The 27900-nt window shown below is 45.1% G+C and overlaps 1 protein-coding gene across 12 annotated transcripts; it reads left to right on the plus strand.

Annotated features, from left to right (window-relative positions):
- The first annotated feature begins 1448 nt into the window (after positions 1–1448).
- Positions 1449–27766, plus strand: ZNF606 (zinc finger protein 606). 12 transcript variants are annotated; one of them, XM_032614913.1, is made up of 10 exons: positions 1461–1851; positions 2915–3023; positions 3758–3814; positions 4428–4516; positions 12699–12825; positions 13054–13152; positions 13628–13663; positions 14659–14717; positions 24653–26313; positions 27384–27766. In XM_032614913.1, exons 2-8 carry the CDS (start codon positions 2993–2995, stop codon positions 14664–14666), a joined length of 447 nt encoding a protein of 148 aa, XP_032470804.1. In that variant the 5' UTR covers positions 1461–1851; positions 2915–2992; the 3' UTR covers positions 14667–14717; positions 24653–26313; positions 27384–27766. The 12 variants fall into 12 exon arrangements, with proteins under 12 accessions (XP_032470809.1, XP_032470798.1, XP_032470801.1 ...); XM_032614915.1 differs by having other exon boundaries at positions 24653–24704; XM_032614912.1 differs by having other exon boundaries at positions 24653–27766.
- The last annotated feature ends 134 nt before the right edge of the window (positions 27767–27900 follow it).

The following is a 27900-nucleotide window of genomic DNA, read 5'->3' on the forward strand; positions in this document are numbered from 1 at the left end:
AGTAGTTGTGGCACACGGGCTTAGTTGCTCTGCAGCATGTGGGATCTTCCCAGACCAGGGCTCGAACCTGTGTCCCCTGCATTGGCAGGTGGATTCTTAACCACTGAGCCACCAGGGAAGCCCCCCCCCCCCCCTTTACCTTTTATTCTTATCTGGTTATGAGGAAATGGAACCAGCTGAAGCCCTTCACGTGGCATGGGGTGACCACATTTTGGGCACCTCTCAGAGGAAGGGCATGTCCACAGACAACCTAGATTCTCCTACTGCTCTGGTCTCTCCCCACTCAGAAACCTCAGTAACAGCTCAGACGTAGCCCAGACTTCCATAATGTGGCATCCAAGATGGCTGTTCGCCCCAGCGTTTGCCACCTCATGACAGAGAGAACAAGGTAGCATCCAACAAGCTGGGGTGCCTGAAGTAGGAGAGGGCCTGGGTATGAGGGAAGCAGTATCATCACACACCTGTAACCCACTCCCCACCGGGCCTTGGTGAACTGGTCTGCGTTGAGAGGCCTCCTCCATGCCCTTCCTTGTTCTGGGTATTACAGACTGGACTGCAGCCCATGATGCACAACCTTTAACCTACTGCCTGTTGGCGCTACCTTTTGAACGCTAACATTTCCACAGTCTGACCACGGATCACCACCCACGTTGATTACTGCATTGGTACAAAGGTCACTCTGGTCCTTCCCTCACCCTCTTTAACTCTGCTCTCCACACGGAAGCCAGAGTGAGTGATCCTTTGAGGAGGCCAGAGCCCATGACTGCTCTGCTCAGAACCATGCCCTGGCTCACAGCCAGAGCCATTCCGATGCCCCTAAGGCTCTCTGCAATTGGCCACTCTCTCTCTGACCACCATGCTGTCCCCCCAACTAATCAGTCGAAACTAGGGTGGAGAAATGAACAGGCATGGCGAATAAGGAGCAAGGAGGAAGGGGCTAGGGAGCTCTGAGCAAGGGTCACCCCCAACACAGCTGGGAAGGAGGCCTCGGTCCAGCGGACTCAAATTCGTCTCGGTAACAAGGAGTAGGGCTTCATATGTGAGGGGAAGCTCAAAATTAGGTTCCTTGTCCGAAAAGGGTATCCTAACAACCACTTCCTTACAATCTTTTAACTACTGAACGAAAAGGAAAGTGCTCAGACTTCAACCAAGTTCCCACTGCTAAGTGCGGCTACAGCGAGCCGCCGTTTTACGGACGGGCAAACTGAGGCTCGCCGACCGGCGATTTACCGAGGCCCCCTAACGTCAGGCAGCGGTGGCTGGGGAGCGCGGTCCGCGGCTGGGAAAGCACCGCCCGCCTCGCCGAGGTCTCTGGCACGGCGGTCGGGGTAAATCCCTAGAAGGAGGAACTCGGAGGCCGAGCACCTCCAGGAACTTGCCAAGGTCTAACCGGAAGCGCTCCGCCTAGAACTACCACTCCCAGCAGCCTGCGCGGCGCGTCCCGGTCGACGCCGGGCCGGGGTGGGTAGGGGGAGCGACCGCCATTGTCCGCTGCTGAGGTGAGGCGGTCGCCCAGTCCGTGGGGTTGCTGCTGCTGCCGCTGCCGCTGCCGCTGCCGCTGTCCGGGAGGTCGGAAGAACGGGTGGAGAGAGCCGACGCCTACACTCGCGGCGGGCGCGACGCCAGGGCAGGTCCCTCGGCCCGCCTACGGCCTCGCGGCCGCGCTGGAACAACTGGGCGGGCCTGGGTGAGCCCTGCGCGTCGGGCCTTTGTCCTCCGGGCGGGAACCCCAGACGCACGGGCGAGCCGGGCCGAACGTCCGCGACGAAGCAAACGCGAGCTTGTTAAGTCGCCCGCGAAGAGCGGCGGGCACTGGCCCTCAGGGGTGCGAGGCCGGTGGTTGCGAACCAGGTGAGTCCGGCCGTTCCCGGGACGGGCTGAGAGCAGCGCATCCGCGGCAGGGTTGCGGAGGAAATCCGGGGTGGGAGGCCAGGAAGCAGGAGGCGAAGACCCCTCCGAGGCCGTTCCGGGGAGTCCACCTTTCCTTCCCTGGCGGGCGTTTCTCGTACGAGTCCGTTCTCATCTGACGCAGAGGCAGGTCAAAAGGGGGTTGGGAACAGCCCAGGGCTCCTTTAAACGTGCAGTGACCGAGGACTTTGTCAAGTTGCAGGCAAGAGTGCAGAATACTCAGTGTGCCGACTTGGAGTTCGGGCGCAGATCCCGGTGCTCCTGGTGCCCAGTGGGCGTCCCAGTGCTTTATGCACGCTCCCAGGAATCCGCAGAGCTCTGCCAGTGGGCGTCGGGCCCTCAGAGAGGTGCAGGACTTGCATAAATAAGCCTAGAACTTAGGGAGTTGGGGATGGTCTGGGCTCCAAACCCGGCTTTCTTTTGGCCTCTGCACCAGCAGAGACAGACAGACTTGGGCCTGGTAGGTCTTCAAGGTGGATTTTTTTTTTTGTAAGGTAAAGTTTACGTAACGTAAAATTAACCATTTAATCGTACAAGTCAGTGATTTTGTTGTGCTTTCAGAACGTTGTGCAGTCATAACCACTATAATTCCAGAACATTTTCATAACAACCCCCAAGGAAAAAACCCCTGAACCCATTAAGCAGTCATTCCCCCGTTCCTCCTTTCTGCTCTAGACAGCCACTTACATGTGAAGGCTGTATGTAGATTTTATAGTAATTTTCGTTAAATCAACAGAAAAGCTACCTTGTCCTTGTCAGTAGCTGTCTCTTGAGAACTGCTGACAAATTTCTGCTCTCTTATTCTGGAACGTGCCCACTTTTCAGCTAATTCTTGTCACCTTTCATTTCTCTTAAGAAATTCTGTTGTGTTTTTGACATGTAAATTGTATTCTTATAATGCTCTGTAGGAGTCTTTCGTTGTTTCTGTGGATGTGTTCTCTTTATTCCCACTGGATCTTCTGTGAGGAGAGACCATTTTTTGTCTTTTTACACTTTTTATTACTAGGTGGGTATTGCAGTTGATTTCAGTAATCACCCAAATCCACTGCTCCTGGGCAAGCTCCTGGTGGATTAATCCTGCAGGATGGCAGCCATCAACCCGTGGGCTTCCTGGGGTGAGTACAAATCTTGTTTCTTCTGGGCCTCCCCAGCAATGATCTGCTGGAGAGGGGCTGAGGGCTTTTGGGATTGGGGAGGGGGGTGTCTCTCTGTCTTCGTATAGAATTAGAACTGAGTGAGATTTCTTTAAAAAGTTGGTTCTTTGTATTAAAGTCAATGTAATTTTTGTGTATTTCATAGTCATCTCCTGAGAAGTCTCATTAGTTTTAAGAGATTTTCTAGTGATTTTTATGACAGTCGTACGTACAACCAAAATTTCTCTACTACTCCCGTATTTTTTTACTATTATTATTGTTTCTTATTATATAGCAGTGGTTTATGATATAAGAACAATGTTAAAATAGTGTCAGTGGTGTGTTTTATCTTTAAGTGAGCTTTCATGTATCTGTCATTAAAGATATCAAAGGAGTATCTTTTTACTAATATTTTTTAAAAATTAAGTAATGTTAAATTTTATCAAATACCTCTCTAGCCTGTTTAAGGAGTTCTGTCCTTAATTGTTCTGTTGCTGTATCATATCAATAAAATTCCTGAAAGTGACCCACCTGTGCATTTCTGCTATAAGTCTAGCTTATGTTGGGTTTGTTTCACACATCCTTGGTCTCTACTTATGGAATTTTGTTTTGCGCATTAGTGAGACAGTTCTCCTTTTCCATTTGTAGCCTTTTGTCACTAGGATTGGTGTCACAGTTCTTTCCTTTCCTTGTCCTAACCGGATCCTCTGATGCAGGTATCTTTACGGACCAGTCCTGGGGGATGGCGGCTGTTGACCCGTGGGCCTCCTGGGGTGAGTCAAGAACTTTTGTCCCCGGACTTCCCTGGTGGTCCAGCAGTTAAGACTCCACACTTCCATTGCTGGGGATGCGGGTTCCATCCCTGGTCGGGGAACTATGATCCGACATGCCTCATGGTGTGGCAAAAAAACAACTTGTGTCCCCATCAGCCACATTGGTTAACATGTTGTGGTCTCTCCCAGCAGTAACCTGCCATTGCCAGGGAATTAGAGCTGGGGAGGAGGGGGCCGGGGGCGTGGGGTCTGGTCCAGCTCTGTCTCTGGGCAGAGCTGGAACAGAGAGGGACCAGAACACTCCACTGGGGGGTACAGTGTGATGATATCTCCAGGACAGGATGCATGAGAATGAATGTGTGGCCACTTAGGGCTCAGGCCTAGAAAGTCTGTGAAGAGACACTTTGTCTAAGACAGTACCTCAGCAAGGGGAGATGGTTCATGTGTTTAGGCACATTCTTTAATTTCTCGGCCCCACTGCTTTCATCTGTAACATGAGGAGGTAGGGTTTTTCCCTTGCCCAAAGGGGAAGGACAGGGTCAGGAGGTGGGCCTCATGTGGTCACACTTCTGGGAGGGAGAACTGCCTCTGTGACTTCACTTTCCTCCCCCAGCTCTGTGTCCTCAGGACTCTACCTGGTGCGTGGAGAAGACCCCTGAGGAGAGAAGGAGGGCCCCCAGGCTTCCGACAGCCCAGGCCCAGGTGAGATGGGGTTTCTGCTTTTTCGTGAAGGGTTGCCCTGTTCCCTAAGGTGTTCAGGGTGTTCCCGGCCATCCCAGTCGATGTACTTCCTCAGTTTACCACAGCTAGGGTTTGGGTAGAGAAGGAATCAGCTAGAAGTTTATTGATTCCTGAGCACAGGTCGGGAGAATTCTGTTTTCCACGACTTGCAGCCTCACTGTCAACCAGCCTGTTCAGAGTCCTGAGCCCCAGCTGTGCTGTGGGCTGTTTGGTGGATAAGGGGCAACCCCCTTTTGGCTAGCAGCCCCCTCCTCTGTTTCCCTCCCACCTTCCCTCATGTATTTAGTGCCTGATCAGATTGATGATGTCTGCTGGGCTCTGTGCTTACTGGGAGGAGAACAAGGTGAAGTGCTAGCCCCCATCCTGAGGAGCTCCCATGCCACTTTCCAGGGTGGTTCAGTCAACTGCTGAGACCTCACCATCTGCTTAGTGCTGCACATGGGGTTTAGGACACAAGCCAGAGGTGCTTAGGGAGGCCCTGAGCCCTGGAGCAGCTGAGCACAACTGATGCCTTGGGAGAGTCTGCATAGAGGCCGTGGGGCACAGAGCACCTGGGGTCCTTTTGCTGTGGAGAGGAGGCTGCCTGGGAGATAGAACACCCCTGAGCCAAGGGGTAAAGGGAACACATCAGCCGGGTGGGCATAGCCTGCTGTGCAGGAATCTGGCCTCCTGTAGCACCATGGGGACACACCGCATGACCAGCATCTGGGTGAAGGCTGACCATAATTAGATTTTAGGCCAAAGAGGCCAGGACAAACCCAGCCGCATCCTGAATGCCCGCCACCGAGCTGGGTCTCCATCCTGGTGGTAATGAGAAGCCTCAGAAGTGTTGGGAGCAGGAGGAACCAGGGTCTAGAATGTGGCTGGAAAGTTGCCTCTGGCAGGGGAGTGGAAAGAAGCGGGGCTGTGGGAAGCAGGCTGGCGTATCAGGCTTCAGTCTGACCAGCACCCGGAAGCCAGATCTGAGAGGTATAAGGGAGTTGAAGCAGGAGGACTTCGTGACTGTAAGGGCACAAGGGTGGCTCCCGAGAGAAATAGGGCAGCACAGTTCATGATGTTGGACAGGTGTCATCTCCCTCCTCCCCTCTTGCTCAGCCCCCTTACTTGAGGCAGCCACTTAAAAAAATTTTTTTAATAAAAGCTTTATTAAAATATTAATGTACCATAAAGTTCAACTTTTTAAAGTATGTAGCTCAGTGGGTTTTAGTATATTCACAGAACTCTGCAACCATCACCAGTATCTAATTCTAGAACATTTTATCATTCCAAAAAGAAACCCTATACCCATTAGTAGTTACTCCCTGTTTCCCCAACTCTCAGCTCCTGGCAACCACTAATCTGCTTTCTCTGTATTTGCACATTATGGGCATTTCACATAAAGGGAATCATATAATATATGGCCTTTGTGTCTGGCTTTCAAGGGTCCTGTATGTCATATCGTTTATCAGTATTTTATTTCTTTTCATGACTTGGAAGTAGCCGTTTTTAACTTACGTTTCAGTTTCTTAGGGTTTTTTCTAAATGAGAGATTTTTATCCTAGTTCTTCACATTTACATGTACTCTAATGATTGTCTGCTGTGAAAGACAAAAATAGTTTCATTACTATATTTAGAGTTTTCATTTCTAAGTTAAAATAATGAATCAAGCAAATGTGAGATACTGTGATATAAAAATGTTAATAACATCTTTGCTTAGCTTTACGCCTCCTGCCAAGTTAAAAAAAAAACTAACCTCCCACGGTTTCAAGGCTGACTGGTGAAGCACGTCGTGAGTATGCTGTCCCCACGTCACAGCACTGCCGTCTCAGGTCTGAGCCACGTAATGAGGGCATCACAGCTTGGGTGACTGGTGTTCGTTGCTCTTACAACGTGCGGTCATTTGCAGACAATCGATAGTGAAGCTAGACTAGGCTGAAAGATGGGCCCTGATCAGTTGCTTGGGAACAGAAGTTAGCTGTAGTGAAGTGCTGTGAAGAAAATAACCACTGTGCTGCACTCTGCTGTCCATTTATATGAGGGTTTCTGAGAGTTATTAGAGTTAATGCCGAGAAAATAAAATGGAGAATTAAAATAACACCACCCTCTAATGTCTGAAGAGTTGTGATTTGTGAGCATGTACTCCTGGCCCCTTCCCACACCCACTTTGGATCTTTCCCTGTGGGAAACTCAAGACTTGAACGTGTGAGTTTTGTATTAAGTGAGGTCTTGGGAACACAAACAAGAGCGCCTTATCCCTCTATTGTTCCCTCCAAATTAAATATTTATTGAAATAAAGCATTCACCTGGTGAAAATATCAAATGCTGTCATCCCTTGTTATCTGAATAGTCCGATCTTACAAACATGTTGGTTAGTGAAGTTTCAGCTAGTGGGAGCCCATTATTTTGATGAATAGGGAAAATAATAATAATATCCCAGCCCATATAAGAACCCCAGCCAGCCCCCCCCAAATATGGAAACTCGAACCCCCACTATAACAGTCCACCAAAGATTTCTGCACAGTAAACATTCACATAAAACACCAATTAATGGAATACTCTGCCTCCGTCTTTGGTTGTCTCAAGGTTGAGCACAGTTCAGTTATATTTTCCTTCTCTGCAAAGAGCTTGCCCTAAAATAATAAACAATGAAATTCTGAAGATGCCAGAGAGTATATCTGGACTTCCCCAGGTTCCATGAAGGGGCCAGTTGTCAGAGAATTCAGGTAATGCAGGAGCAATCAGATGAGATCCTTAGCTGTCAGGTAAACAGCTAAGACCCAGCTCAGCACCCTCTACATCCTCCCTTAAACCCTCCTGTAGTTTAAACGTGAGGCTGGTGTGTCAGATTTCATAAAGTGCCTTAGAATGTCTAGATAAACGATTATACTTGTGTACAAAGCAACATGTCCAAAAATGTTTACAAGAATTTGGGTGAAACGTGTTTGCAAGTCATCCTGGCAGATGATATTTGGAAAGTAGGAGTTCAGGTAAGGGTTACCTGTGAAATGGAAGGGCTCACTCCTACCTAGGGGGTGGGGCCCTCCTCTGTTCTGCTTCCTTGCTCCTAAGCATTAGGTAACTGAGACTTTCGTCTCCCAGCCCCACCTCTTGTCTCCACAGCTGGTGAGACTAGGTGCCTATCTTCTGCTATCTCTTCTGTTTCATCACCAGCCTCAGTTTTGCATTTTCTTTGCATCCCTAAGGCCTCCACGAGTTGTGGGCCCTGACATTGGGGCATATTCTGCTGGGGGTCTTTTTTCTTCCTGATTGGCAGTCCATGGGCCCTTCCAGTTTTGATGACATCTCTCAACTCTGAAAATACTTTTTATTTAAATTTTTATTTTGACAAATTCCATAACTGCAGAAAAGTATAAAAAGTGATTAAACAGACAGGTGATTAAACAAACTCCAAATTAATCATCGTTAATGTTTTGCCATATTTGCTTTTCGTTCTTTTTAGTCCCCAATCACATTCTTTTTGCACCCTTCCTGACAGCAACCACTTAAGATACGTACATAGTTAATCCATTTTCATACTCATGTAGGTAATAAACTATACAGACATTATAAGGTAATAATCTGGTTTTTTTAACAATGCTTTTTCTACATGTAGCTTTTCTACACCTTTCAAGGTCAATTTTGAGGTATATCCATGTGGTAGATGAAGGTCAAGTACATTCCTTTTGCCATATCAGAGAAGCGCACTCTGCTCATCTCTTCTGAGAATAAGCTTATAAGTCCTTCCTCCTTCCACCATTTTTCCTATTCCAAACGAAGCCCTGTGGAAGTTCTTTTAGTTTTGCTTTGTGCGCACATTTAAGTTTATCTGGGCATGCCTTGGAGGCAGCACTTTGCTGAGTTTTAGGGTGTTTGTGTTTTCCGCGTGACCAGTGCTGCCACGTGGCTCTGAAAGGGCAAAGCCCCCTCTCTGTCTCCCCACTCAGAGAAGGTGCCTATTTCCCTGCATCTTTGCTGCCACTTGACAATATTAATATCGGGTCTTTTAATTTTTGTTTACCCCAAGACCACAAAAGTTTATTGCATTATTTTAATTTGCATGTTCTTGATTGCTAGTGAGGTTGAATATCTTTAAATGAGTTATTGGCCATCTGTATTTCCTTCTTTCTCTGTGTGTCTCCCATCCCTAGATTTCTGTAGATTCTCACATTAATATGTAGGCATTTCATGCTTTCTGGATCCTGAGTCTTTGCCACATGTGGATTATCTTCTCCAAATCTGTAGCTTGTCTTTATGGTGTCTTTTATCAGTGAAATGTTTTTTGGTATATTTTTGTCAAATATATCTGTCTTTGTTTATGGCTAGTGTTTTGTGTCTTTTTTAAAGAAGTCCTGTGTTTTTAAAAAACTCCCTCCTGTTTTCCTTTATATTATTTTTCTGAGGTTGTCTGTTAGATGGCCCCCTGACTGCTGTGTTTTTTTTTATCTCTTCTTCATATTCTCTGAGCCTCTTGTATTATCCTGTCCTATTTTATACCGAATCTTTCCAATCTGGGAATTAGAAGTATAGGTCATTGGAAGTTGGATGTGACTGCTGCCTGGATTCTCTGTCCTCTTAGCTGCTAAGTTCGGTCTTTCCGCTGTGCACATGTTCCTCGTGTGTGCAGGGGCCCTCTGGTCTGTCTTTGTTTACCAGAGAAGAGCTGTGAGGCTGTGTCTGACAGATCTGCTTTGTGCACCTGAGCAGGTCTGGTTCCTGCTTGACCTGCCTCTAGGTCTCTGTCTGTCTCCCTCTTTCTCCCTCCCTCCCCTGACAAGTCTCACTCTAATCTCCGTGTGCCTCGGTGGGCCAGGATCACCAGGTCGGTCCTGCTTCCGGTTTCCTGGGTGCACAGCTGGCTGTTAGGCCACAGACCCCTCCCCCTCCCTGTGTTGGGCTGAAGGGGTCTCAACTCCAGGGTAGTCACTCATCCAGGCAGCCTGAGAACCTCCCACACTCTTGAGTGTGAGGAGCATCCAGGGAGTTTTTCCCACAAGGCAAACTGGCTGGCAGGGATGTGGGGCAACTGGCAAAGTTGTCCTGAATATAGAGGTCCTGAGTATGGACCTTGCAGCCTGATTCTCCTGGCTTCAGTGGCATTTAAGCTCAGAGCCCAGAGCCTCTCTTGGGGTCCTGCTTCCCCTGGCAGCCCCTTCTAACGTGCAGGCCTGGGGTCTCCTTTGCTCTGTTTCCTTGGTCAGCCACACTCATCTCCCCATCTTGCGGGAATGTGTAGAACACCACATGCCGACAGCCTCTTTGCTGGCCCGTTATGTCGTTTACTTTCTTAAAAAAAACTTAAGGAGATTAAAAAACTCTACGAGTTTCCTGTTGCCGCTATAACAGATTACCACAAACTTAATGGCTTAGAACAACATGAATTTATTCTCATGTTCTGGAGTCTGAAGTCTAGAATGGGTCTACAGAGTTGTGTTCCTTCTGGAGGCTCAGGGGAGAGGCTGCTTCCTTGCTTTCACTCACTTCTAGAGGCTACCTGCCATTTCTTGGCTCATGGCCCCTTCCTCCATCTTCAGTGTGCATCACTCCAACCTCTGCTTGCATTGTCTCCTTTTCTCTGACGCATGCCCTCCTACCTCTTTCACTTGTAAGGACCCTTGTGATTTCATTGAGCTCACTGGATAATCCAAGATAGTCTTCCCATCTCAACATCCTTAACGTAATCACATCTCTGTAACTATGACATCTTTTGTCATATTAAGGTAACAGTCATTAGGACATGGACGTCTTTGGCAGTGCCGTTATTCAGCTGACGACAGACACCCACATTCACCAGCCTTAGCAAATGTCACCTTCCAACTTTCTGCCTTTTCATTTATTCGGACAACCTTTAAAAAAAAAAACTAGAGTATTTTATAGCGAAGCACAGATACTGTATCATTTCACACTTCTGTGTATGTATCTGAGACATTCATACCTTTTAGAAGATAAACACAATACCTTTACACACCCAACAAAATTAACAACAGTAATTCCTTACTATTACCTAATACCAAGCCCGTATTCACTTTTCCCCACTTGTCCCCAAAATGTCTTTTGCAGTTGTTATTCAAATCAGGATCCAAGCAAGGACCACATGTTGCATGTTCTTCATGTACTGAGGAAACCAGGTCACCTGTCTTGGGTTGCCTGATTTTGCCTTTGTGATGTCCTTGGATGAGTTCCTCTATCCAGCTGTCTCCCATAGACTGGTAGTTGAGCTAGAGGATAGGGCAGATTCAGGCTTTGTATTTTGGGCAAGAGTACTTGATAGGTGGTGCTGGGTCCTTCTTACTGTCCTGCATCAGTGGGCACAGGTGGGTCTGGTTGGCCCATTTCCAGGTGATGTGATGGATTAGTGGCTGCAGGTATTGTCAGCCTGACCCCTCCATCGGACATTTCCCTTTCTGCCTTTCACCTGTGGTTTAGCAGTCATCAATGATCACTACCAATGTCCACTATTTTAGTAGGGGTTGCAGAATCTCTCTAGTGATTTCATTCCTTCTGTGTCAATTAGATGTGGTGGTTTTGTTCCTTTTTAAGTATGTGTATGGGGATCTGTTGGGGTCTTGAGAAGGGTGGGAGGTGAACTTGTGGCTCAGTCCACCAGCTTGACAGCTGCCACGGTGTGGGCTTGGACCTTGTTAACAATTGAACTTTGAAGCCATCTAAGTAGGTGCCACCCTTGAGATTAGGGAGCATGAGACGGGCACACCAGGAGCGCCCTGGGCAGGAAGCCTGGCCTACCAGCTGGTCTCCCAAGTGTGATCACTCTGAAAGTGCATTGAGTTTAGGTATGGTGCACACTTCGGTTTTGTGCACTTCTCTACCCGAATGTTAGATTTAAGTAAAAAAAGTTTACCCCAAAAATGTACAAGCAGCAGCCAGTAAGGAAACTGAGGCCTGGGCGTGTCTGTAAGAGGAAAATCAAAAAATTGGAATGGAGGAGTCCAAGGCTAAGGAGGGTTTCACTAAAGGAGGTTGTGAATAGCAGTTGTAAATGCTTTTTGGAGTTAGAGAATCACTGGAGCAGAAGCAGTTCTGTGTTTCAAGCCAGTCATGTGAAGGTGGAGGAGGAGCAGTTCAGACCAGCAGAGCAAAGTCTGCACTGAAGACCAGCATGAGGGCTGACCCTGGTCGGGGATGACTCTCAGGACAGAAAGGAAGGCCACATGTGGTGGAAGAGAAGTGATTAGCAGGCTGTGAGGAAGTGGAAGGATGCTTGGAGTGGAAGCGCACTGCACGTGTATCCATTCAGTGGGTGTTTGTCCTGGGGATGATTCTGCACTGACATGGAGGGGAGGACCGTAGTGCACAGACAGCCCAAGAGGGGGCCCTAGGAAGGAGCAGGGGCTGTGGGGTTTGTCGCTCGTTCACCTCCCGTGAAGCACAGCTCGCTCCCCAGTCCCCCTGCCACACCCTGGAAGTGCCCAGATACCTGAGGCTCACGTTGATGGCTTCAAAGGACTGTAAGGGATGCATTCATTGCAAAAATCAGACTTCCCTTTAGCTTTCTAGTGGGTATTCTTGGTTCTCTTTTTCCTAAAAACATCAGTTTGAACTTTTTCAAAATCAAAGTGCTTTGACAGCAACTGTAAGTGATTCTCTTTGGCTTGGGCTGCTCTGCTTAATCCTGTCTCACCCCTACCTCCAGTCCTTGGGTTGGAGACAGTCTGGGAGTGGAAGTGTCTCTGCTGTGGCCAGGAAGGCGGTCACCCTTCCAGGTCCTAGATCTACACGTGGAGCAGACTTGAGCCCCAGGTTCTCTGGTCTGTGACCAGGGCTCAGAGTCTGCATCCACCCTGGTCCTGGTCTCGGTCTTATTAAGTGTCTGCAGTTCCAGAGAAGCAGGAGGAATTGCCCAGATGGGAGTCCTGTCCATACTAGCCAGTGTTAACTAGAATTGGGCAAGATCTTAGGAGAGACCTGCTCATCTCTATTGTGGTTATTGTGGGCCCAGATATCTAACTCGCTAAGAGTACATCCCAAATGCAGGGCCCTGGGTGGCTCCCAGTGAGACCTGACCCACGTCATTGAGAATACTGAACGCATCCAGGACAATTCCTCTATGTACTATCTCCTCCCCAGGGCTGTCAGACTCACTCCAGCCCCAGAAAACACTGGAGTGGGGGTAGCTCCGGGCTGAGGAGGAACATGTGTGCTCTTTTAGGAACCAGTGACCTTCAAGGATGTGGCTGTGGACTTCACCCAAGAGGAATGGGGGCAGCTGGACCCTGTTCAGAGGACCCTGTACCGTGATGTGATGCTGGAGACCTATGGGCATCTGCTCTCTGTGGGTAAGGCGGGGACTGCCCAAGTAAGCGATGCTGTCCCCCTTGCAATCCCCTGTGCTACTCTCTGTTTACAAGCTTACGAGGCCTCAGAAGGGCTGAGATGATCTTGAGCCCTGAGGTTCAAGGATGAAATCCCTATTGCTCGTAAAGCATGAAGTGAAGTCATTCATGAGAAATAGGCAAGGGAGGGTTACATGGCTCTGCAAGTCTGTGTTTTTCCTCCACATGTAGGGAATAAGATCGCCAAGCCCGAGGTCATCTCCCTGTTGGAGCAAGGAGAAGAGCCGTGGTCAGTGGAGCAGGCATATCCTCCTCAAGGCACTTGTCCAGGTGAGAGCAGACCCCAGGTGGGAGTGAGCAACCTTCCTCCAAGCCATCCTTGTTTGAGAAGTGGGCTGAGGCCGTGAGGAGTTCACTTCCTCAGAGACGGTCACAGTTCCTTCCAAGGAGCTTTATCCCTTATATTGACTTTTTTCTGCTGTTGATTCAGAGCAGAGATGCCCACCTTTTTAATACGGTAACAGTTCTTGTATGCTACAGTTTCCCTCCTCACCTCTCATGTTCTTTGCTTTGTCCCTTTGTCTAAGAAGACTTCTCATTCATTTACCTGCTTTTTAATGTTTTATTGCCAAACTTGTGGCCTGTAGTCACTAACTCTTCTTACAAAAAAACAACAAAAAATGTTTTTTTAATATAGATAATGTATTTACATGATTCAAAAAACTCAAAGCTATATAAAATGTGTAAGCTGAAAAAAATCTCATTTATACTCTCTCCTCTTAACCACATTATTATTATTCTCCAGAGAGACACACAGATAGACACACAGAAGCACACACAGGTAACCACTTTCCTTTTACTATAAATTTTGGGGTTATTTTATTAGTGGTTGCCCTGGGAATTATAATTAACATCTTAATTTATAACAATTTAGTTTGGGTTACTATCAGTTTAATTTTGATAGTATACAAAAACTTTGCTTCTGTATAGCTCTGTCCTCCCTCTTTTGTGCTATTATTGTCACAAATTACATCTGTAAATTGTGTTTCAACATAGATTCATAACAGATTTTTAATTTATTTATAATTATTGCTTTAGGTAGTTGTCTTTTAAATCAGATAGGAAACAAACAAAAAATGTATTTGTATAGTCTTCTTGTATTTACCTATGTAGTTACCTTTACTGGTAGTCAGTATTTCGAGTTAGTGTCTTTTCATTTCAGCCTAAAGAACTTTTAGCATTTCTTGTAGGGCAGGTTTACTAGCAGCAAACTCTTAGCCTTTTTTTATCAGAGAATGTCTTGATTTCTCCACTTTTGAATGATAGTTTTGCCAGGTATAGAATTCATGGTTGACATATTTCTTTTTCTCTCTGGCCTCCGTGGTTTCTGATGAGAAATAAGCTGTTTATCTTGTTAAGGATCCCGTGTATATGACGACTTGCTTCCCTCTTGTTGCTTTCAGGATTCTCTCTTTGGCTTTGGCTTTTGAAAGTTTAATTACAGTGTGTATGCATGGGCCTTCTAGATTCCCAGGAATATGTTAGGACTTTTCAAATCTATGGACATCTCACTCCTCAGGTTTTCCTTTCATTTTCTGGTTTGTGTATTGTGTACCCCGTCTGTTTTCCATCACCTCAGACAGTAACGCTTTAAAACATTGCCATTAAATGTTTGACAAATACCTACTTCCTAGAAGTTTTTAGCGCTGTGCAAGTTCCCACAAGCCTTTCAAGTGGGGTCTTCCTGGGAACCACCAAACAGGTCAGATAATGACTGTTCTTTGGGAATGAGGCTTTGAAAAAGCTCTAGCTTTGTTCTGTTCCTTCTATCACCAGAAATGTGAGCTGTTATTTTCCAAGGCTACTGCTGAGTTGAGGAGTCAGATGGGATTAGGGTAAGTTAAAATGCCACAAAACTCACCGTTATTATTGAAACTCAGTTTTCCTTGAATAAACTCTCCCTGGGCTGCTGCAAGTCTGGTTAATTTAGAGAATTCAGAAGAAACTTATTCTGTCAGGTTTTGCCAGTTTTATGGTTGCTTTTATGGAGTGGTGAAATTTCACTGATGTCTTACCAAGGTTAATTGCTTGCAATAATTTCTATTGTTTGTTTCCTGAGTTTTTTAATGCAATTATAAGAATATAGGCATATGTAGTTACTTTTCACCTTACCAAAGGTAGAATACAATACACATCGTTCTGTATCTTGTTGTTTTTAATTTAACGATATACCATGGCCCCCTCTTGAGTCCTGAAGTTGGACATCTTCCCATCTAACGAAGTGAACTTTTGTGGAGTCTTAACCGCCTGCCCCCTATCTGGATCTGAAACCTTCCACCAAGGAGTCATGAATTCCAGAAGCTTTAATGGTCAGTGCTGACCATTCTAAGTAACTGTCCTGAGCCCTGTGGTTCCACCACCTCCATCCTTACACTTCTGCCTTCTTGGAAATCATCTCAACTGTCTCCTTGATCTTGATAGAACCAGGAATCTCAGCTCTCCCTTCTAGATTGTTTCCCCGTCTTCCTGATCTATATCCCTGATGCCAACCTTCTGTGAGTCTGCTAAGCTGGAAATGGGGAAGTCATCCTGACTGCCTGCTCTTTCCTCTCTAAGAAGTAATCTCTTGTCTGACTTCTGAGATTTTCTTCCTCTGAAATGTCAGCTGTGTCATTCAGCTTCCACCAACATCACCCTCAGGTAGGCACCCTCATAAGATTCCAGCTCAAGTTGGTGAGTGAATTATTATTTGTTATTAGCCCCCTCAGATGTTGTTTCTAGATTTATATCCCTGAAATCTTCCATTATGAGGTCTCTGCCAGTAAACCTACAGTGACTTGAGTTGCCTTTTAAATAACTCTGACTGGATTTCAAGACCTTCCAATTTTTTCTATTATTTTGCTCATTTCCTGACTAGTTCCTGCAGTTTACTCGGCTGGCATCCTTAAGGCCCTCCTTACGTTTCAGTCACATCACGCATGCCTTTGCTCATGCCATACCAGCAGTCTGTCTGTATTTGAGCCATGCCCGAAGACTGAGCTCATGTTATTTCTCTTGTGTGAAACCTTCCTTGATTGCTTCTGTCGTGGTCTCCTTTTCTGACCTCCCATCCGCTTAGCATCTACAACCCCACAAACTCTCAGTGATGTAATGTGTGTATTCATAACTGTTTAGATCGTCACCTCATCACATAGATAATAATTTACAGGTGGAAGAGACACTCAGGCCATAAGTACTGAGTATGAAGCTGGACGGACATTATTTATCTAATCAGTGACTTGGTCAGCTTCCATTTTTTAAAGTTTCTACTGGAAAAATTCAAAAGTTGTTTGAAGATCATTCCCTAGCTACTAGAAGCTAAGCTTAAAATTGATAGTAAGTGCCATTTCTTGAGCAGAGTAGGATCTCTCCTGTTGTAATGGACTTGGGTAGTAAAAGAGGGAAAATGGTGTATAGTGAAGAAGAAGAAAAACCTGGAGAAAGAGGACAAGGGTCTATGCCCTGTTGGGTACCTGCAGCATTAGACCCTGTGGTATGCTGAATAATGAATGATACCCACCCCTGCAAAAGGTCCACATCTGAAACTTGTGAATATGGTGCCTTATATGGCAAAAGAGACTTTTTCAGATGTGAATTAAACTAGGGATCTTGAGATAGATTATCTTGGATTGTCTGGATGGGCCCGTGTTATTGTGAGGTCACTCTAAGAGTGAGGCAGGAGTGTCAGAGACACAGAGATGTGACTGACAGAAGCAAAGGTTGGAATGATAAACTTTGAAGATGGAGGGGGGAGCTACAAGCCAAAGAATGCAGGCAGCTTTTAAAGCTGGAAAAGGCAAGGATGTGGATTTTCCCCTAGAGCTTCTGAAGGAAAGCTATCTTGATTTTAGCCCAGTGAAAGCCATTTAGAACTTCTGACTTTCAGACTGTGAGACAGTGAGTTTGTTATTTTAAGCCACAACATGTGTGGTAATTTGTTACAGCAGCAATAGGAAACTAATACAGACCCCTGTTGTTGGAGGACTGATACCTCAGCAGTGATGATAGGTAGCTTCCACATATTGAATTTGCCAGACATTTTGCTGGATTCACAATCTCATTTAATCTTCAGAAAAGTCATGTAAGGATAGTGGCAGAGCCAGTACTTAAATACAGATTATCAGACTATAACTCCTGTATCTGCTTCATTGCAGTGTGCTGTCTTTCCAGTCTATCTCTTTTGTCATTATTCTACACATGTTAGAAGAACTTTAGGAGTATCCTGAAACCATGTGATTTTTGCCATTCAGGAGGATGATTTTGTGTTATTGACTGAACTCTGTGAGATAGGAAATAATGTGATAGCTTGAAGCCTTTGTTGGTGATACTTTCTCTTAACCCCATCCCCTTCTTTTTTTGGCAGGTGTCAAAGTAGGGGAACAGTAAGGACATTATAACATAGAAATGAATTAGCACACTTTAATAATTTAAACATTAGTTTCTGAGGGGCTGGTTGTTCATCTGTCTTTTGTTAAGCCAGTTATTATTTTTTCACCTTAATAGTATTAAATGCATCTGGATCCTCCAGACAACCCCCAGGTTCAGTGATTCACTAGAAGGACTCCCTGGACTCAAAAGGCATTATATTCAGGGTAATGGTTTATTACAGTGCAAGGACACAAAGCAACATCAGCAGAGGGTAACGGTGCATGGAGCGAGGTCTGGAGGAAACCAAATGCAAGCTTTCAGTAGTTCTTTCCCAGTGGAGTTGCAAAGAACACACTTAATTCCTTCAGCAATGAGTTGTGTGAAGTGTCATCTACTAGGGAAGCTTGCCCAAGCCTGTGAGTCCAGGGTGTTTATTGGGGGTTGGTCATTTAGACACACATGACTGACTGAGTAATCATGGAAGCTCCAGAACCCCAGAAGGAAGCAGGTGTTCACCATAAATGACATTGTACAAACTATCTAGAGAAGTTGGTACAGTATACTTCAAGGGTTCAAGCATGCAGAACACTCTTATGAGTTAGAACATTCCAGGATCTCAGTCCTTAGGAGTTGGCCGAGGGCCAGTCATGAAACAGGCCTTCTTGGGAATGTGCAAAGTGTGACCAACTCAAGTGTGTAGAGTTAACTCTTTCCTGCACACACGTAATAACTGGTTCTCCTTTTCATGGGAAGATACTCCTAAATGGGTTTTATTCATATTCAGTGCACACTTTGTATTCTGGTTAACTACTTTTGTTCATTTTTTACTATTCTTCTCTTTCCTATTACGATCTTCCTCTGGGTTACAAGTCTATTTGGAAACAAGTTCATGCTTACCTTTTCAATAATATGGACAGTAAATCTTACCTTTTCCACTCTACTCTTAGAAATTCTTTCCCTATGCTCTCATGGATATTTTCTGTTTATTTCAGAATGGGTGAGAAATCTTGAAAGCAAAGCGTTGATCCCAACACAGAGCATTCTTGAGGAGGAACAGTCCCATAGCATGAAGTTGGAGAGATACATATGGGACGATCCTTGGTTCTCCAGGTTAGAAGTTTTGGGATGTAAAGACCAATTAGAAATGTATCACATGAACCAGAGTACAGCTATGAGGCAAATGGTCTTCATGCAAAAGCAAGTACTGTCTCAAAGAGGCGCTGAGTTCTGTGAACTTGGGGCAGGGTGTAGCCAGAGACTAAGCATTGTTCCATCTCAGAAAGTTTCTCAAATAGAACATTTCTATAAGCCTGATACAAATGCTGAAAGTTGGAGATGTAATTCAGCCATAATGTATGCAGATAAGATTACCTGTGAAAATAATGAGTATGACAAAGCCTTCTACCACTCCATGCAACCTGTTCACCCTGCAAGGGTGCAAACTGGAGACAATCTTTTCAAATGTACTGATGCTGTTAAATCTTTCAATCATATACTGCATTTTGGTGATCATATGGGAATGCATACAGGAGAAAAACTATATGAATATAAGGAATGCCATCAAATCTTTAACCAGAGCCCATCATTTAGTGAACATCCAGGACTTCATATTGGAGGAAACCAGTATGATTACAAAGAATATGAGAATATCTTTTACTTTTCATCCTTTATGGAACATCAAAAAATTGGTACTGTAGAGAAAGCATATAAATACAATGAATGGGAGAAAGTTTTTGGGTATGACTCATTCCTTACACAGCATACAAGCACTTACACTGCAGAGAAACCCTACGAATATAATGAATGTGGGACGTCTTTTATCTGGAGCTCTTACCTTATCCAACATAAGAAAACTCATACTGGAGAGAAACCCTATGAATGTGATAAATGTGGAAAAGTTTTTAGGAATCGTTCAGCCCTTACTAAACATGAACGGACTCACACTGGAATCAAACCCTATGAATGTAATAAATGTGGAAAAGCCTTCAGCTGGAATTCTCATCTTATCGTACACAAGAGAATTCATACAGGAGAGAAACCTTATGTATGTAATGAATGTGGGAAGTCTTTCAACTGGAACTCCCATCTTATTGGACATCAGAGAACTCATACTGGAGAGAAACCTTTTGAATGTACTGAATGTGGGAAATCTTTCAGCTGGAGCTCCCATCTTATTGCCCACATGAGAATGCATACTGGAGAGAAGCCCTTTAAATGTGATGAATGTGAAAAAGCTTTTAGGGATTACTCAGCCCTTAGTAAACATGAAAGAACTCACTCTGGAGCAAAACCATATAAATGTACTGAATGTGGAAAATCCTTCAGCTGGAGCTCCCACCTTATTGCCCATCAGAGAACTCACACAGGAGAGAAACCCTATAACTGTCAGGAATGTGGCAAAGCATTCAGAGAACGTTCAGCCCTCACTAAACATGAAATAATTCATTCTGGAATTAAGCCCTATGAATGTAATAAATGTGGAAAATCATGCAGCCAGATGGCTCACCTTGTTAGACATCAAAGGACTCATACTGGAGAGAAGCCCTATGAGTGCAATAAATGTGGAAAATCCTTCAGCCAGAGTTGCCACCTTGTTGCCCATCGGAGAATCCACACTGGTGAGAAACCCTACAAATGTAATCAATGTGAAAGATCCTTTAACTGTAGCTCTCATCTTATTGCACACAGGAGAACTCACACTGGAGAGAAACCGTATAGATGTAATGAATGTGGGAAAGCATTTAATGAGAGTTCTTCCCTTATTGTACATCTGAGAAACCATACTGGAGAAAAACCCTACAAATGTAATCATTGTGAGAAAGCTTTCTGTAAGAATTCTTCTCTTATTATTCATCAGAGAATGCATAGTGGAGAGAAACGCTTTATATGCACTGACTGTGGAAAAGCCTTTAGTGGTCACTCAGCCCTACTTCAACACCAGAGAAATCATAGTGAAGAGAAACTCTGTGAATTGAATTGATGAGAGATTTTTCTTTTATTGTACATTTGATAACACATTGAAAAAAAACCTATAAGTATAATCAAGAGGGGAAATTTTTAATACTTGTTCAGTAAGACTTCTCCCCTTATTAATCAGTAGAAATTATCTTCGTAGAAGAAACCTGTGAATGAAAAGAATAGGCAAAAGCCTTCCACAGTTGTGTAACCTTTGTTTAACATCAAATAATTACAGTGAAGAGGACACCAGGAATCCTACTTGAGCAACGTGAACGTAGGGAATGAGACATCTTTTAGTAAGAGATCTCAACTATTTGTGGATCAGAGTGCATTGTTAAGGGAAAAACTTTATCCTAGGAAAAGTGTTTCAACTAGAAATCCGCTGTTTTGCATCAAGCTGGAATATTGGATGGAAGCTTTACAATAACATTTTGTGCATCATTATGGAAACACAGATTGTGCTATTATAAGGGGAGGGTCTGGGTGCCCTTTAAGGAATAGAATATGGAATACTAAACCTGAATTTAAGGGAAAAAAAGTGTTGAATGGGATATCTACTGTTGATCGAGATTAACCTTAGAAAAGATTAGTAAATGAGATTACTAATGATGGAAAGGTATTGCCCATAAGTATGAGACTGATGTTGTTGGAACAAAAGGTGATACTTAATAACCCAGTGTGTCAGTGACCATGGTTTACTCATTACTGCATTGTTGGACAATTAGTTTGTAATCTGTTTTAGGCAGTCACTGTAAGTTATAATTATGGATACTGAGTCAATAGACATAACAAAAAAGGAATAAAAGACACAAAATTGTATATACATATCTACTATAACATCTAAAAAGTGTATATGCATAACGACTGGAAAGACCCATGGATAAATTAACCCAGTTAAGGTTTTTTTTTAAGTTTTACAAACACATACAGCACTTATCACGTGCTAAAACTTTGTTTTAAATACTTTTCAAATATTAACTTGTTCAGTCTCCTTAATTCTATGAGATAGGTACTATTATCCCAGTTTTACAAAGGGAGAAACGGAGGCAGAAATCATGAGAAACCTACCTAAGGACACACAGCTAGTTAGGAATAGAAAGATTGTTTGGCTCCAGAGATTGTTTTAACCACTGTGTTGCACTGCCTCTGCAGTGATTTTTTTTCCCCTAATGTTTTTTTTTTTTTAATTTTGTCCAGTGTTCTTATAGTAGATATTTGATAATAAAAATCAAATTCCTAAACAATGAGAAGTAAAGTTACCTGGCTTTCTGCCCTGTGGGATTTCGGGTACCATGAGAGCAAAGCTCCCTTTGGAATATGAAGTCTGGATTGGACATTCAGAATCAGTGCATTTTCTGGGCCCTGGGTTCCCTAGAATTTCACCACCTATGACCCTGAAGATTACAGCAGAGCAGGGGCTGGAGGACTCACTGGAGGTTTGGGCAAGTCAGAGGAAATGCCCCTTGACAGGTTTAGAATGCCCTTCATGAGGCAGAGGGCAAGAGACACATCTGCACACGAGAGCACCATTTCTCAAGGTCTCCGTAGAATTCAAAGTTTATATTTTCTTTATCTTCTCCAGATGAAGAGATTACTTGATAGTAGGGAAGATTCAGAAGGAAAGGGAGCTAATCAGTCATAAAATGAGGAAGTTTCTCTGAGTGCTCAGAGTGGAAAGGGGGCAAGATGAATAGGAGGACTTGGGTGGCGTTTCTTCGGTTCACAAATATTTCCTGTATTTCCCTAAGGTAGGGCTATAATTAGGGGCCAGCAGTCCTTCCTGGATGGGTTTCAAGGGCATTGGTTAGAAATCCAGGGTACAGGAGGTTCATCTAGTTCTCGAGGGGTCCATGACTCTCCAGTGGTTGAGAAAAAGTGGCCTGCTGGTATGGTGGGACTCTGTGCTCACTGTCAGACTCCCGTAGCTGGCGCTTCCATAGGTATGTAACACTGACCCTACCTTAATGTATAGGGGTTGCCCAGTAAAGGTTGCAGGGGTAAATTAATTGGATTTCTTGTATGATTTGTGCAGAGATCCTTGGAGAGAATAGAGGCAGCACTATTAAGCTCTGTAAGAGACAGCAGCCTAATGCATCAAGAGGTGTACTGCCAATATATGGGTATTGTATTCTAATACCCAAAGTAATATACTTTGAACGCAGATTTTCTGATTTAGGGACTACAAAGGATTTTGTAAGTCATACACAAATATTCCACAAGCATCCTGGCAAGTTCTGTAACTGTACCACCAAGCTTAGTATCTTTTAAAAAATATTTCTAAAAGGGCCTCCTGGACTTCTGAAGTGTCCTTCTAAAAGGGTCCCAGACTTCTGCTTCCTCCTAGAAGGATTCCCTACCTCCCTACCACCTATTACACAACCTTATGTATGCCCAGGGCTCCCAGGTCCCCTCTTACCTCCCTATTCTAACCCACATCTAGCTCAGTTCATTGCCCTTTTGATCCCCACGCTCCACTCTTCCCCAACTCTGAAACCTGCTGGGCCCAGTTGGAACGCTCCATTCAGCCATCTTCTGCTGTGACTGAAACTTGGGTCTCCCCTCTGCACAGTACCTTTTCTTACGATCCTTACATCTTTGTCTTTGTCTCTTTGGCTGCTTTGTCTCCCACTCTTCTTCATTTGTTGCTTGTAGATTGTTTCCCCTCCCTTCTCTCTAAAACTGAGTTCTGACTCTTGGGACACCAAACTGTCATATCACTCCTGCTTCCCTCTGTTGCAGTCACCTTATGAATGGTTCACTCTTCCCATCCGTAAAGATTTCAGCTCTTGCTGTATTGCATCTAAAACAACCCCCATCGTAATACTTCCTGATTTTATTGTCCAGGTAGATGATCTTCCTGCGTCCTGACCTCACAGTTCTTTGACCTGTCTGCTCACGGTTTTGTCACCCACCCTGCAACAGACAGTCACTCCCATTGTCATCCCTAGGACCATTCCATTACCAGTGACTGGAACCTCCCCACCATCGGTTTCAAGTGTCTTTTCTTAGGCTAGTTGGCTGTTTAGTACCAAGATTCCAACAATCCCTTCACTGAATCTTCCCTTATGCTTGTTCCCAGCAGAAGACTTTGCTTCCTGTTTCCCTGAGTGATAGAAGCCAGCAGAGGCCTTGCATGACATCTGTCCACCTTCTCTACCCACTTTCCATAATTTCCGTGCCTTCCCACTGGTGCCTGTATATGAACTGACTGGGTTGGCACCAGAGGCTGTCCCATGTCCGCTACTCCAAGACATCGCTCCAGCAAGTTTCCCTTATCTCTTGTATCCTCAGGTTTTCTATATATACTGGATTATCCCCATGGACATGTAAACATACTTAAAACAAAACAAAAAACCCTCTGGCTCCTGAATCATTCTCTGCTTTGTTTCAGAAAGCAAAATCTCAAAAGTTGTCTGTTCTTGCAGTCTTCACTTCCCTTCCATTCTTTCTTTCTTTTTAAAAAAAAAAATTATTATTTTTGGTTGCATCGGGTCTTAGTTGGGGCACACGGGATCTTTTGTAGTGGCACATGGGCTTCTCTCTAGTTGTGGCACACAGGCTTAGTTGCCTGGCAACATGTGGAATCTTAGTTCCCCGGCCAGGGATCGAACCTGCGTCCCCTGCATCGGAAGGCGGATTCTTAACCACTGGACCACCAGGGAAGACTCCTTTCCATTCTTTCTTGGACCCACTCCAAAACCTGCCTTGCTGCCAGATGACCTCCACATTGCTAAATCCAGTGGTCAGTTCTGTTTTCTTCCTTGACGTTATCAGCAGCATCTTAGATTCTTAGATAATAGATCATTTCCTCCTTGAAACATGTTCACCTGGCTTTTGGGACTTGCCTCCTGCCTCTCTGGCCTTCATTTCAGGCCCCATTTGCTGTTCCTTCTCCACATCCTTTACCTCTTACTGTCAGACTGCCCACTTCCCATCTGCTCACAGTGCCTTGATCTCATCCAGTCCTGAAGCCCTGTAAACACAACTGGTATGCTGATGACTCTCCCTTTAAGGCCACAGTTTGATGAGTTTTGAAAAATGTCAACAGCCTTGCAGCCACCACTACAACAAAAATAGAGAATATTTGCCCTTCTCCAAAAAGTTCCCTCATGTCTTTTCATAGTTAATCTCCACCCTACCCCAAGACCTGGGCAACCACATGCCTGCTTTGTCGGTACATATTAGAATTGTCTTTTAGGGTTTTATAAAGATAGAATCATACAGTATTCATATGCTATGTTTGTATCCAGATTCTTCTGCTCAGCATGTTTTGGAGGCTCATCCACGTTGTAGCATTTATCAGTAGTCTACTTTCTTTGCTGAGTAGCTTTCCATTATGCGGATGTGCCACAGGTAGTAGTCATCCTGTTCACCTGTAGATGGACATTGACTTGTTTCCAGTTCTGGGCTAGTGTAAATACAGCCACTATGGGCATTCTTCTTCAGGGCTTTTTTGTGTATGCAGGTTTTCATTTACCTTGGGTAAAGACCTAGGAGTGGAACAGCTGAGTTGTATGGTAAGTAAATGTTTAACTTCATAAGACACTTCTATGGGCCTTTTAATCTGATGTCTTTATTCTGTTTTACATTCTGGGAAATTTATCTCTTATTTTTTAATATTTCATTTTTGCCATTTAAAAAGTTTCTCTTTTTAGGACTCTATTTAGATGTCAGCGTATCTGTGTCTGTTGTTCATATCTGTTACCTGCTCTTTTATGTCCTCTAGTTCCTCCTCCTTTCTTCCTTTTGTCTGGACATTTCCTCAGCTTGCTGATTTGTTTCTCAGCTGTCCATTTTGCTGCTCATTTCCTCTATTGTGTCTTCATTTCAACCACTGTTTTACATTTCTAATATTTCTACTTGGTTCTCTTTTATGTGTTCTTATTCTCATTTCCTATTGTTAGTATCATGCCATATCTCTTTAAATGTACTTAATTGACTAAGTTAAAATTTTGGTCCATCTGTTCTAATATACGTGCTTCTGGTGGAATCTGTAATCCAGTGTGGTGTTTTTCTTTTTGAAATAGTTATGCTCAGAAATTTGCTTACTGCATGGCCAGTGAGCACATTTATTTCTCTTAGGGAAGCAGCTACTCCATCAGTTTTTATGCATACATGAGACAGGATCAGATCCTGGTCCCTGTAAACCCCACTGAATTCAGGGGTGGGAGGATGGATACTAGGATGGAGAGGTGAAGGCATCAGAAAGCCAATCACTGACTTCTTACCTCACAAGATAACTGAAATGTGATTCACCAGCCCAGGGCTCTGTGGAGGCAGGGTGGAGAAACCTGTGTCTGATGTGATGTAGTCTCTGCCTGTCTCTCAGCTACTCCAAAGCCCTGCCTTGATTCCACTCCTCAGGAAGCCTGAACCAGAGGTCGTGTTACTGCAGCTGTGGGTGATGCCGGACCATCCAGTCAACGAATTCTCCTCACTTTCCACCTCACTGCCCTGTCTTTACTTGCTTCGTCGCACACGTCAGTACAGAACATCACCTGGTCTATTTTTTTCCTTCCTTACTGTTCACACCATCTCCCGAAACCACACACTAGGCTGTGATCTCCATGGGGGAGGGCACCTCGTTGGTCCTGGTCGTGCTGTGTCCCTAGTGTCCAGTACAGCACCTGTGGTTCTGTGAGTGCTTGGAACACACCAGCAGGTTGTTGCTTGTGCTTCCCAGCAGCCCGACCTCATCAGGTGGGGTGGCCATGAGTTCTTATCATCCTGAGTCTCCTGACCATGGAGAGGAGACTGGGGGTGACTGTGGAGTGGTGCCCACAGGGAGAAGGGCTTCGCAATCATAGACAGATGGTCAAGAACCCCTGTATGTGGGAGAAGGACTAGTCAGAAGGCTTGACCATAAAATGGGGGGTGGGGGTGGATATCAGAGACACCACAAATCAGACTCACCTTGTGGGCAGAGGAGAGAAGTGGCCAGGAATGTGGGCGGTGCTGCTCCCCAGCAACACAGAGTCTTCGAGTCACGAGGGTCAGGGCTCATCCCAGCCTTCCCTGCAGATGCTGTTCTGTCTGCACAGGCAACACCCTCCCTTGTGTCGTCACAGAGACAAAATCCCTCTGCAGATGGAGTGAGCAGCACTTATGGGCAACACTGTGCTCAAGGTGGGTCCTCGTGGTGGGAGGAACTGCTGAAGAGTCTAGACAAGTATTTATGCCCTGAGGATGGAGGGTCCCCAGGTGGAGAACTGGGGGCCCGAATCACAGGGAACCCGATCAGATTTTCCAGCAGAAAGTCACTAAGTTTGGCCTTGCTCCCCAAACTCCTGACCCTAAAAGTCACTTGGGGGCTTATTAAAAATATAGACCTCCTGGCCCCAACCCCAATCCGCTAGACCCAGTGCTCTGGAGATTCTTGTCATGCTGGGAGCAGACATCCAGTGGGACCTGATATGGAAGGAAGCCAGCTTGGATTGGGGTCATTATGGGTCCACCATGGGCAGAACCCAAGCAAGGTGTGAGGGACTCTAACCCGGCTCCATGCAATGATGACACCATAGGAAAAGTTGGTAGCCCAGGCTTCATGTGGCCTAGAGGGGCAACCCCAAGATCCTCTTCAAAGGGTTCTGGGATAAAGGAGGGGTGAAACCTGGAGGTGAGGGGTGACAATGCTGAACCTTACCTCCAGGCTCCTGGAAAACAGACAGTTGAATCCCTCCAACCTTTTGTGTTCCAGGAAACGGCTTACTGTGAAGGACAGATGGGACTCTTGACCCCTCTTTCACATAGGACAAGGCTAGAGCCAGACTCTCCAAATTTCCATTCACTCTCATAAATGATTAGCTAGACTGATCAATCAGAACAAAAGTCTGTTGAGTTGACTTCACCAAACTTCAGTTCAGCTTCTTCCCTCCCCAAAGACCCCTAAACTCTGACTTACTCCTAAGGTTAAATAAGTATTCGAATGCAGGAAAGTGGCCCCTCTCTAGAACAAGCTGACAGCAAGACATCTCCTGCTGCAGTCCGATATTCCACTCCCCACATCCGGTTCTTTCTAGCCTTGTTCACTCCTCCCTATGAAAGAAAGTTCCTTTCTGCGCAACCTTGGAGATGCTTGCAGATCTTACTGTCAAGAGTGTTCTCCCTACTGCAACAGTCCCCCTCTCCTTACTGGAATCGTCTTTCTGAATGTAGTCTCTCCTTACCTAAGCTTGATTTTGTTTTCTGTTTGGCAGAAGTTGGCTCCAGGCCCTGCTTCTGGGTCTGGTCAGAACCCACAGCAGGAAGGATGACCTCCCACAAGGCCTTGGTGAGCTGCCCAGACACGCACGAAGGCTGGGTTTCTGTATGGGAACCACTGAGCAACTTTAACCAGGAAGGACAGAAAATGCTTTTGTTTTTAAAGAGGTCCTAGTGGCTGCTGTGTGGATAATGACCTGATGGAGGCAACCGTTACCAAGGAAGGCAAGCGCGGAGGCTACTGTGGTCGTTCCGGCAAGAGATGGAAACTTGGACCAACGTGGTGCTGCAGTGCGCAGAGAAGTGATGAAACGCTTCACCGTACAGATTCAAACCGCTCAGTGAACTTCAGAGCAAGATAAACACAAAGAAACCACATTATTAAAAAGTACTGAAGCCCAAGAGAAAAGGTCATGGTCATGGTGGAGAAGCTTGGATCGGATTTACCTTCTTTCCGGTAATAATTAAAAACAACTAACCTTGAGCAAAAAGCTTAAGGCAACTGGAGAACAA

This window comes from Phocoena sinus, chromosome 19 (assembly GCF_008692025.1).
Source record: "Phocoena sinus isolate mPhoSin1 chromosome 19, mPhoSin1.pri, whole genome shotgun sequence".
NCBI lineage: Eukaryota > Metazoa > Chordata > Mammalia > Artiodactyla > Phocoenidae > Phocoena > Phocoena sinus.